Here is a 12,857-nt window from a genome sequence, read left to right on the forward strand (position 1 = left end):
AGTAGTTTCCTTTTATAATAGACTTGTTACACATCACAACACATTTATTACAGTATTATAAACCACTCCAACTGCCATTCTAATATTCGTCAGAAGTAGAATAGAATGTATTGAAAGAAACACAATTAAAAAACTGTAAAACCATTGAACGCTAACGTAACATAAGGTACAAGATTTTTCCAGTCAAAGGTTCCACTGCAATTTATAATCTTATTGCTTCGTTTTTCAAACACAAGTGTTAAACAAAGCCATAACAATGTTAACAAGGTCTTATCTATAAAGAATATTAAAACAGATATACACATCCATTGTGCTCTCTTCTGTCTTTGATGGGTTTACTCCACACCCCCCACCGTTTATCCACTGTACCCATTGCAATACTCAAGTCAGTCAGGTCAGGAAAATATTTGAACAAGTTTAAACGGAGAACAGCAGGAAACAATCATTGACAAAACATCATATATAAAGTTAGAGCCAAATGTGAAATACTGTGAGAAAACCTTATTCTTCCACAAATAGCTAATAAAAGCTTTAAAAAGTGTCAAAACGTTTTAAAAGCTTTCCTAGACATATACGATGGTAGGTATTTTGCATTTGGCTCCTTATATTTAAGTCTTATTCTTTGATGTGAGATAATCTGGCTTGATTATGAAATGATAGATCATGCAATAAAAAAAAACAAAAAACAAGAACAAAACCTGAGTCGGTTCATCTAAAAATTTGTTACATTTCCATAAATGCACAGCGCCCATTTCTTCATGTCTTAAAGACCACAGTAACTAATCTCTCAATGTGTTATTGTGTACCACAATAACCGATCTACTGATGAAAAAAAACTAATGGCTAACTCCGATTATAGCCATTGGCTTCTTTAGAAACATTAGTTACCATGGATTATCAGTGAACACTGACATTTCATTCTGATAATTTGACTGATATTCTATTTTAAAATATACATAATATAGGCAAGCCCTCAAAACAAGTTTGGCTATTAGGCTAATATAAAAGAGATATACTGAATATTGTTGAGTATTGTTATATTATCTGCAATTAGATGTTGAAAATGAATCCTCCTTTCATGCTGTTTGTGGTAAAACATGCCAGATTGTGCAGAGGATTAGCATTAATCTAATATTTAATCCATATATAAATTGCTATAAGTATAGATTGTCCCTTTTACTTAATTTCAATTTCAGAGGAGGTAAATGGGCAAAACGTGTATACATATAGAAGTCAGTTCATTTTAAACTCAAGCCTGTGAACCTCTCCGAATTCATTTTTCTCAGTTTGGGAGGCAGATGACCATCCATTCGTCCTCCGATTCCAACTCCACCCACCCCGACCCCTCCAGCCAACCTTTGCAGCTTCGGCGGCAGATCTGTCACCGATTGGCTGATGGGGTCAGCCCCGCCCACCAAGCCCAGCTTGGAAGCCAGTCTGTCCTCATTGGGGCTCAGCACAGCACTGATTGACTGAAGCCTCTCTTCTGCCACGCCCGGAGCCGAGCTGATTCGCTGGAGTTTGACGGGCAGGTCACCCAGTTTGTAGGTGATCTCTGAACTCATTCGCAGAAGCTTGCGGGGCATTCCGTCCCGGATGGGAGCCTCCCGTCCTGTAAGCCTCTGAAGTTTGGCAGGCAGTTTGGTGGTTGGCATGGGGGTTGCTATATTGATGGAGCCAGTTTCTGCATCGCTCTGAAGTTCCAGACCTTCAAGAGTGCCGCTGCCCTCCGTCACCCCACCTGCGCTGTGGCACAGAGAGGGCGCCGTCAGAGGCGAGGACAGGAGCAAACTCTCCTCTTGTTCTTTAACGCTGTGCGGAGGTGTAGGAACCTCAAAAGTGCCATGAAACTGCGAATAGTCGACCTTGAAGAAACCGTCCTCCAGAGAAATTACCGGGAAGAATCGGTGACCCCACAAAACCTCGTCCTCTGTGTACGAAGTACGAGCCTGGCATGTCATACCTAGGATAATACAAGAAACAAATTAATTTAATAAATGAAACAAAGTGTGAGCGAAGGCGACGGTGCAACTTATTAATAAGAATCTACATCAAGTTCTGTGCAACAAATCTGTTTCAGAGGAGTGTACTGTGCAACAATGGTTGGGTGACTAAAACTAATAGATGCATTACTGACAGGGTGTGCACTGGGTGATTACTGTTGAGCAACACCCCACGGGAACGTCTGTTCACGGTCCATTTGGTTGCATGAAAACAAGAGCTTTATCTGTGGGAAATTCATTAGATCTGTGTATCACCCACACCAGCGAACATCCCTCCTTAATTAAAGCGTGCAAAGCCTTCACTATAAAGAGCTCATTTTATGAACCCCCTAACAAGCGAACGGATTTGCAACACGGCGTTCTACATCAGTCAATAGCAAGGAATATAAGATAAGACAATTGCCGACTGAAAAGCAAGAGTACTCATGATGACACAAGAAGGGTGCATTTTTCTTCCATCTGCAATTGCAAAGACAGTCCCTTGAAATCCACCATCTGTATCTCCATGACTCCATACAGGAGTGTGGTTCTTTGTCTACCTCTGTGCCTCAGTGCAGTAGGGGCCAGAGGAGAGGAGATTTGAGATGTTTGCAGGAGAGATACAGTTGAGGACTTTGTTCAATACAGGCATTTGAGCAGCTGGATGAAGGTGCTTAGAAAGCGTGACAGAAGGAAGCAGACACGGTCTAAAAAGAGACGGTTGCCGAGTGCACATTATAATAAACCTCAGACCTAAATATAAAAACCCAGCAAGACAAAACATACATTATACATTTTTGAAACTCAAGATCGTTCTTTTTTTCTCACGTCGCCGCCTACGACCATCGCACACCTACACACTCTCACACACACAAACACAGGCACGGTTATCCTCCCTTACTACAGTAAAAAAATCCCTGCTTTCTGAGCTGACAAATCCTGGGCTTAGCAGTATAACATAATATTATTCATCTTATGAAATATTTAACAGGCTTTCTGCTGTTTGCTGGGAGAGGGGAAGGTAAGGTCTCTGCCGGAGTTGAAATCCAGTCTGGCTCGCCGCGATTTCGGCTTACATAATCATTCCATATTCTTCTATTACGACAAATTTCATTTCTGCGTTTGGGAGGAACGTTCGCGCACATTAGCTTCCACCAGAAAATAAAAAAATTGGTACCGCTACACTCCAACATCTGACAGTTATGAGAACAATTTATATTTCCAAGAGGGATAATCTGTTTCTATGGTGACCATCATCAAGTGTTCGGTTCCATTGCCACAGAGGTGCTCTGCCTGACCTGTTTCTGTCATCTCTGTCTTTCTCTCTTTCACTCGCTCCCTCTCTGTCATTTTCCCCAACTCGCTCCACATTCCCTCCTGTCCATTTTAGTGTCTCTTCCTAACACACCTATAGCACTAACCATCATTATCATCACGACTCCCTCTCGGTCCCTATCTCACACTCTCTCTTGTTGTCTCTCTCTCTCTGTGGTGTGAGATAACAGTAAACTCTACTATCGGGCTGCTCTGAATGGTAATTGACCATGCAGCTGGGCCCAATTCTCTCCTGTATCACGCTGACACACAGTGTGTGGTCCTGAGGGTATGAAGCAGTGCCTCCCTTTTGATTTGCTGAGGCCCCTTGGGACGGTTGCGCCAAGCTGCCCTGTTTACTCGCACTGCTGAAAGTACAAGAAATAAAACTGGAATTCTCCAACCACAGGCCAAGAACTAAAAATAAAAAGTCAATGAATAATGCCAATACATTTTTCCTCCAAGCATAAATGGTTAATATTCAATGCTACTCAGTATGTACCAAGACAACTGAATCTGTCTCAGCGTTATTTGAGACACTGTTATAGTTTTTATTAATAGTTTGAATTAGTTTTTTTTTTAAATATTCATTTTCATTTTAATTTTAGTTAAAAGTTTTAGTAAATTTGTTGTATGTTTTGGTAAATTGTATTCGTTTTTTTAAAATACGTTTTTATAGTTTTAATTAACTTTTTTTGGTTTTAGTTATTTTAGTACATAAAGTTAAACTAAATGAAAATGAGTTTCTTGAGCAATTAGCTGAAAAAAACATTTAATTTGATTTCAGTTAATGTATATTTTATTTGAAGGAACAAGAAATGGTTTAGATTGAATTAACTATAATATCCCTATTTTGGCCATTAAACAGCAGGCAGGTGTCAGGCTGGTCTAACCACCATGTTATTATTTTGACCTGGACAATTTAGTGACAATAACCACCTTATCAGGGATCTGATCAAATGTGACAAAGGCAGTCACAGATGCTGCAATCATTCAATAAATAATACTCTTAAAACGGCACATATTTCAGATGTTTTATCTTATTTACGTCATATTTAAAAGTACAACTGCTCTGTCACAGCAAGGCTTGCGGAGAAGTGTACAGATTGCATTTAATCAAAATTGTTTAACACCACAATCTTAGCATCAGGCAAATCTGAGACATGCTCTTTAGTCAAAGCACATCAAAACAATCTAGAATTACGTTTTTGTTTTTTGGTGTAGATATGTTGGATAAGTAGTTTGAGGAAATGCCATGAAGTTTGAAATTGAAAATTTCAATGAACACTTTAAGATGTAATTTGCATGATGGGGAACAGGGATTGGAAGCTCTCCACACTGAAAAAAATCATATAATTGATTTTTTTTTTCCTTGTTTTTTTTTTTACCAAAAATATCCAAATACCCTTAAAACAAAGATTGATTTGGGATTTAAAATTTGTGTATTTCAGTATTCAGTATTCAGACTTCAGGAAATGTATTTTGAATATATTTTACTTATAACCCTGATCTATAAGTGATATTTTAACAATCAATAAATGAGTTTTTGACATGAAACTTTTTCCAAACAGTGACAGTTATTCTGACAGAAAATTCTAGATTTAGGAAATTTTTAAAAATAGGCCAATACTTTTCACATAATGCCACTCTTGAAACAAGCAAACTTATAATTTCAAAAATCGTAAAGTCTAGATTAAAAAAATGCTAATGGGTTGAATAAATGACTTGAGAATTCTTGAAACTAAGTATAGCCACTCAAACAATTAATGATTGTAATAATGAAACTCTTGATAGAAATAATTAGGTGAAATGCAGTCTTGTGTTGTGGCCTTGTATCAAGCAATGCTTTAATTACAAATCTAGTTTTACAGTCTTAATTCACCATGTTATTCATTTCTGCAGCTCAGCTGGGATCAATAATGCTGAGGTCAAAAGTTTGATGTCTACTGATAAAATATGTCTCATAAATGCATTTTAGATTGAATTAGTAAATATAATTTAATTGGTTTTAGAAATAAATAACAAAAAGGGTCATGCAAGTAATTTTTTTCTGTTTTTGCTTAGTATCAGGAATATTTTTGCTATATTTAAGAGACGCATTTCTGCAGTGTAATGTGAAAAGCTGTAAATAATTTGACAGATGTGAATGCTGGCACAGCTGTCATATTTATCTCTGAGGGCAACGGATGGCTCTGGGGTGTTCCTCTAAGACTCCTTGGTCTTGAAGTCGCTGCCTCTCTGCTTGAAGGAAATTAATGTATTAATGTCTAAATCTTCCTCCTGCCACATTGTGAGAATCATATAGAGAAGACTGGGATTAGCTGTCACACTTGTTACTCCAGAGTCCGTTTCTGTACAGGAACACACACCTTACATTTTCAGCTAAAAAAAGCTATTTCCATCGTGATTGTCCAGGAAGAAAGATACAGTTCGCTGAACATACCTTTAGTGACAACATGCTCTAATAACAGTGCTGGGGTACAACAATGTGTAAAAATTGTACCTTTAGGTCTATAACAGCTCGTCATTGAGGGAGTATGCTCGAAGGCACATCTTTGTACCTTTTTATCCCTAAAAGGTTCATTGTAGTAACGTAATCACATATTTTACAACTCATATGCAGCTTTTAGGGGTATATAACGTACAAAGTTGTCCTTTTAAGGGTACTGCATCAGTGACAAACTGTTGTATCTCTTAAGGTACAATTTTTCCACAATTTTTCTGACAGTGTGGGTTGTTATCGCAATTTGTACCTGCCATTTAAAAGCCTATCACTGTCTATTTAATGGCTCTTCAGCTAAATTTAAAAAGTACAATTCATGAAACGTCAAAAATATAAAATCTAACATTGTTTTTGCCAGCAGATTTATGCTGTCCTTTTACAGAAATGCAGCTATTACAGAAATATGAAATGTTGTAATTTTAGTTTGAAAGACAGAAATAATCCACACAACACCAGTCCATCAATTATTACCTTGTGAAGTGAAAAGCTGTGTGTTTGTTAAAAAAAATCAATCAATCACTGAGATGTTTTAACTTTAAACCATTACTTTGGGCCAAAATATGATTCCATTATCCATAATAACGCTTCTTCCAGTAAAAAACCCTGCTGTCTTCTCACATAGTCCACCAACATATTTGTTTAGAACTGTTTTCACTTACAAACAGTGCATATTTCTCTTCTGATTCAGACAATATAATTTCACTGGAGAAAGCATTATTATGAATAGAGGACTTGCAGCTTTTCATGTCACAAGACGTTATTTGATGGACTGGAGTCATGTGGATTATTGTGATATTGTGATCTGTTTGGACTCTCATTCTGACGGCACCCATTCACTACAGAGGATCTATTAGTGAGCAAGTGATGTAATGCTAAATTTCTCCATATCTTTTCTGATGAAGAAACAAAATTATAAATTCATCAAACCAACATACAAAAACAATTAGCTTACTGAGATGTAGCCCTTGTGACAACTAGCCCCGGTATCGGCTATGTGAAATGTGAGCTTTCATATACTGAGAAGCGTCCAAACAAAGACTTTAATCAGAACTGAAGGACACAAGAACACACGCACACATACAGTATACACACATGCAGAACGTATTTGAGCTGTATTCCCACATGCACATGCCATAAACCTAGCCATAATTACAGGACATAATTCAAAATGTATAATGAATTATTTGATAAGTAGTAATTAGTATTTGATTTGTGAGGCTGATAAACACAAGTTTCGTCTCCATACTTCAAACAGCCGGTGAGACTTTACTGTATGGAGACCGCTTAAGAAGGGGCCGATTTAGTTGCTATGGAAACTGATTCACAATGGGGAGAACAGAGTGCTGACTAACTACATAATTCTGCTTTTTTTCCATTCTTTTTTTTTACCCACAAATCCCTTCACTTTCTGTAGGCGGAATATTCAGATGTGCCATCAATAAGGAAGACCGGACAGCATATATGATTGTCTTGATTATGTTAAATAAATCACACCATGGAAGCATGCGATTCTGAATCTAATTGGATATGTACATATACAACATGTATGCTGCAGAGATTTTCCGCTGTTGCTTGGTCGAATGCTGTTTCTTACTGTAAGTGCGTGCTGTCTTGTATATGGATGGATCAATGTGTTTGACACTGCAGGCTGAGAAAGTAAAGGTGAGCTGTGATTTGATTGACAGGTGGCTTAATCTCGAAGCATGCCAGACTACAGAACCATGAGGCAGAGAGCAAAATGAAAGACTAACTTTGTATATCATTTCTTACATAACACATCAATCTCTCTCTCTCTCTCTCTCTCTCTCTCTCTTTCCATCTTTGCTGCAGTAGACACCAACATTCATTCTTTTATATCATAAAAAGCCGATTTGCACCAGCAAACTGGCTTCTGCAGACTGACTCACACACACACACACACACACTGAACCTCACATCTGCAGCACATCACCCAAACACCTTCACCCTGCACAAATATTCTACTATTGCACAAAAAAACGACACACATGAGCAAAACATTAAAAATATAGGGATTTGGAAACTTGACTGCATGCACTGGTTTGTAAATAATGTGTATGATTTAATTAAAAGAACCATTTGCGTAATATTTTTTTTCTATTTGACAAAAACATTTGCGCATATTAAAAATGTATAGTGTGGAAATGTACTGTAAACATTCAGTGAATCAAATTTTAGCTTTCAGATATTGGTTTCTGTACATTTTTTGGCATCTGCTTTGTGTGTGTGTTATTAAAACTCACCGGTGGTCTCCACAATCCCCTCTAAGATGACAACAATCTCAAATTGCTCTGTTTGCATGGACCTGAGCGAGAGGTCGTAGAATGGGCTCTTGGAGTCGATTACATGGCAGATCGTCAGAGGGGACACTAAGAAAAGCTGGTCGGCTCCAGTACTGAAACCAACATCCAGCTCAAGTTGATCCAGAGGCAAAAACTCCCCTTCAGGAGTCTGGCGGGACTGTAGGGAAAGGTAGAAAAATAGCTACTTAGGACAAAACAGGGAAATGATGGAGTGAGAGAGAAAGACCGGGTCTAATGCATCTACAGTGATCCATAAAGGACTGTTGCATCCAAGTGGCATAGAGTGATCAATAATTTGTCCACTGTAGGTGAACAAATCAAATTACAGGTCTGTCTCATTTGTCTCAGCTTGAGGTAGCTAATGCTTGTATTAAGTTAAAGAGTGAACCCTTGCTTGAACCCTTCAAATATTCATTGATATGCTTTTCTTCTATAGCCACAGGTTAGGATTGAAATTCATTGATGCATATTTCTAACCTGCACATATGTGTTCCCTTTTCTTTTGAATTGGTTCCAGTCGTATACTCACTTTGAGTAGTTTGCAGCGTATTTGCGCGGAGACCATATGGCTGTTCCGCAGGTTCCCCACTCGGAACATCAGGGTCAGTTTGCCGTCACGCATGGAAATAACTGCGTGCTCGCTGAACATCAGCGTCTCTGCGCGTTTCTTCGGCTGGGACATCTTGATGAACATGCAACCGATCAGAAAAGCGTCCACTATAGAGCCTAGGATGGACTGGAAGAGGAAGAGAATGATGCCTTCCGGACACTTGTCTGTAATGTAGCGGTAACCGTATCCGATAGTGGCCTCAGTTTCGATGAAGAACAGAAAAGCGGAGGGAAAGTTGTAAACGTTGGCCACGCACGGTGAGTACTTGTCATCGTGGACCTGGTTCAGGTCTCCGCGTATAAAGGCAATGACCCACCACATAAAAGCCATGAAGAGCCACGCCACCGTGTAGGTAAGGATGAAGATGAATAGATTCCAGCGCCATTTGAGATCCACGAGCGTGGTGAACAGGTCCGACAGGTACCGGCTGGTTTCTCCTCCCAGGTTCCCGTGCTGGACGTTACAGCGGCCGTTCTTGTCCACAAAGCGCTGACGTTTCTTTTTCTTCTCGGGGGCCGCCTGGTTGAACCCGCCGCCGCTGGACGAAGTGGTCACCACTTGATAATCATCCCCAAATTTTTTCCGCAATGCTGACATCCTTCACGGTTAAAGTTGTCCCAGATATAGGCTGCGAGAATGCTTGGCGTGCTTGTTCCTGACAAACTGTTTTCGGTTTTCTTCACACTTCAGATGCACCAGTCTCTCGCATTTCTGGGCGGATGATTCCAAAAAAGTTATTTTTAGGTCTTACCGCAGGAGTTTGTCAATAGCAGCGCGCTGGTCTTGGGATGGAGCGATGCAGATCTCCTTGTCTTCTCCAAATCCGCATATCTAAAAAAAGATTCACTCAGCCAAGGCTGTAAAATGTGGAGAAAAAAATGGATGCGAGTAATTTGTAATCTCAGATTGGCTTGGCGCAGTCACTTGTGCGTTGGCACCCTCCTCTACCTTCATCCACTACTTCTGTTTCCCCAGGTGTATCGCACCAATTTGATAAGATGGTAGTTGGTAGACGCCCTGAGGATCCTGTCCAAGTTTTAACTCACCTCCTCTGCTGTTCCTCGCAGCTGGCAAGCTTTATTTGATTCTGTTCGTCTTCTCACCGTTCTCGGTTCCTGCGCACTGCGCGCCTCCTGCTCTCCAACTCCATCTCCAGCCCCGACAAATAAGACAAACTTCTCCGAGAGGGTGGTGGAGATGGGAGGTGGGGGAGGGATGAACACGTGTTCTTGTGTTGGATACATCTTTTTTGCTGCGCTTGTAATATGCTTCTCTGAACAGTAACGTAATCTCTGCCAATATGTAGGATGCGAATTAGAGGAGCGGGGGGTGTTTGCTGACCCACCTAATTAAGTCTTGTTAATTAATGTCCCCCAATGGAACTCAAAATATAAAGTTAAATATAAATTGCGTTTTCAGACGTTGGTAATCACAAGTTTCGAATTTGAATTAGTCGTTAAATACATGCTTTTAAACACAGTTTGCATTAGGATGAGGAAACAAACCCATAGCAACAGCAGCTGCTTGAGCGCTTTTGTACAATGACAAATTTACATATCACAAAAAAGTGGGTTTTCCAAAACGGGTTTTCGTTACAATTTAAGGTGTCTTTGTTACAGTGTAATTATACATTTAAGTACTGAGTAATAGTAATTAACTGCATGTACTTACTAAATGGTTAGGGTTGTAATTAGGCATAATGTATTTGTATTATAACAGTAATTAAATGTATAACAGGTGTAACACCTTAAAATAAAGTTAAATTTTTAGTAAATTGTTGAACTTTTTTTTAAAGAACCTTCACAAAATATTAAGAACCTATAAAGAACCTTTTGTGCAATGGAAAGGTTCTATGGATGTTAGGTTCTTTATGGAACCACTGATGCCAATAAAGAACCTTTAGTTTTAGAAGCAACTGCATCCAGAAATTATAACTATACAATCAGATCATCCTAGAAACAAGACAATGCAAGAATAACAGTGTTAATTCAGGACTTGAAATGGTAAACAGATTTGCACACGTTGAATGAGCTGTCAGAGCAGGTAAAGTTGTTGTAAAGGTGTTACGTCCATTGCGAAATAGTAATAACCATATGTTACAGTTTAGAGATGATTTAGTTTTATGGTTTAATCTATTTTCTAATAATAACACAGTTTGAAGTACTTTGATCTTGCACCGATATTTCAGACAGAAATTTCTGTAAACAGTCCTACCCAGAAGGTCAACTAATATTTCGCACCAATGTAGAATTTATCAGAAAATAATTCATGTCCAGCCTTTAATATATTTGGCCCTTTATGTGTCAAAATGATGGATGAAGAAGATACAGGTGATGAATATACCGCCACAGCAGTGTCAGATAGAGCAGAGGGAACAAGCTTTCTTTAACAAAACACATTCTTCATTTGATAAAGCTTCTGCCAACTGTTATGACCAGGGCTTATTTATGACCCAGCCATATTGTAATTTTCTGACACTATCTAAAGAAAAACGCTCACTATATTTCTCTCTGAAACCGTATTTGAGATCTGTGTGTCCTTTTGCAACTCTGAGATTTTCAATTTCAAGCCAGGCGGGGAGCTGGAAGATAAGGACACAATTAGTGTATTATTTTGGAGTCATGCAAATGACTCTCAGTCTATAATGGACTGACTCTGCTGCTCTGGAAGTGTCAGCACTATCCACAATGGAAGACTGTGACAGAACGTCATCAGCTACACTAATGGGGATGGGGTTTTCACAGTGATGCCATAGACTCTTAAATAAAGGTTCCAAAATGGGGTTTTCACAGCAATGCCACAGAACAGGGGTGGGGAACGTTGAACCTGGAGGGCCAGGATCAACATTCACCACCCCTGCCACAGAAGAAACATTTTAGGTTCTCCAATTATTTAGTGGAACCATTTTTTCTTAGTACGAAGAATATTTAAAAAAATCTAAAGAACCTTTTCCACTATGAAGAACCTTTTGCATAATGGAAAATTTCAGGGAACCATCAAAGCCAATGAAAAACCTTTATGTTAAGAGTGTAAAAGAACCATTTTGGCTTCTCCAAAGAACCTTTTGAACAGTATTTAGAAGAACCATTTTTTTCTTAGTGCAAAGAATATCTAAAAAAAATCAAAAGAACCTTTTTCCACTGAAGAACCTTTTGCATAATGGAAAATTCTAGAGAACACTCAAAGCCAATAAAGAACCTTTATTTTTAAGAGAAGAAACATTTTTGGTTTCAGTGAACAGTTCTTAAAATACCATTTTCATTTCTTAGCATAAAGAATATTTGAATAATCTAAAGAATCCTTTTCTCTCTGTAAGAACCTTTTTTTGCAATGGAAATGCCGATAATGAGTGTGTATCTCTCCCATTCTCTTCCCCACCTCAGTTCTGCTCTCTCTATTCATATTATGTAGTAGGTTGCACATTCACACATGCACAGTGTTTGAGCTCTTTTGGAAGCAAATACAAAAACAGGATGTGGCTATTTTAAGCCCTTCTGCTGAACCTGCTAGTTCAGGCTATTTTGTTATTGTTTTTGGAAGCATTCAAATCCAAGTGCACCATTAGGATGCTCTGTTTGTAGTGAAGTATCTGGTTAGTGTAGAACAGGCTTAAGGGTGTCTGTGCCAAGGACAATCCCATTCACATGCAAACACCAACGGCATGCTTACTAGACCAAGCATCAGACACAACATGCACTTGTCTGAATGCTGAAAAAGCACATCGTGATCGTTAACGTAGCGCAACTGCTTCATGCCAGCTGAGGTTTTCCTCAAGACACTAGCTCGGTCTTCTCCAGAAAGCCTTAATGACCTAAAGAAACAATTATACCGCTGGAGGACGACCGACAGAGCATAATGAAAAGTGATGAAATGCGTCCAGACAGCTTCTAATGATGTCACTGGTGAGAATGACACATAACGATTGGATTAATGCGAGAGGACTTTTACCACCACTGGCGCTATAACTAAAAACACCCTTTCTGACTCTCGACAAGAAAGTCTGCCTATTTGTTTACTAAATAGATTCATCAGCACAGTGGGAAGCTAATGACAGGTTGAGAAAAACCAATCAGTAACTCCTATTTCTCTCATGTGATAATCACTAGATGGCAGAGTTCGTCAGAGTG

General features: G+C 39.0%; 1 protein-coding gene across 1 annotated transcript; it reads right to left on the reverse strand.

Moving 5' to 3' along the window:
• LOC306844952 (G protein-activated inward rectifier potassium channel 1-like) lies at positions 1-9,327 on the reverse strand (the record flags this gene model as incomplete). Its single annotated transcript, XM_079377402.1, has 3 exons — positions 1-1,963; positions 8,061-8,277; positions 8,650-9,327. The coding sequence occupies 3 exons, from the start codon at positions 9,325-9,327 to the stop codon at positions 1,239-1,241; spliced, it is 1,620 nt and encodes a 539-aa protein (XP_079233528.1). The 3' UTR covers positions 1-1,238.
• Positions 9,328-12,857: the final 3,530 nt, after the last annotated feature.

This window comes from Barbus barbus (genome assembly GCF_936440315.1).
Source record: "Barbus barbus genome assembly, chromosome: 25".
NCBI lineage: Eukaryota > Metazoa > Chordata > Actinopteri > Cypriniformes > Cyprinidae > Barbus > Barbus barbus.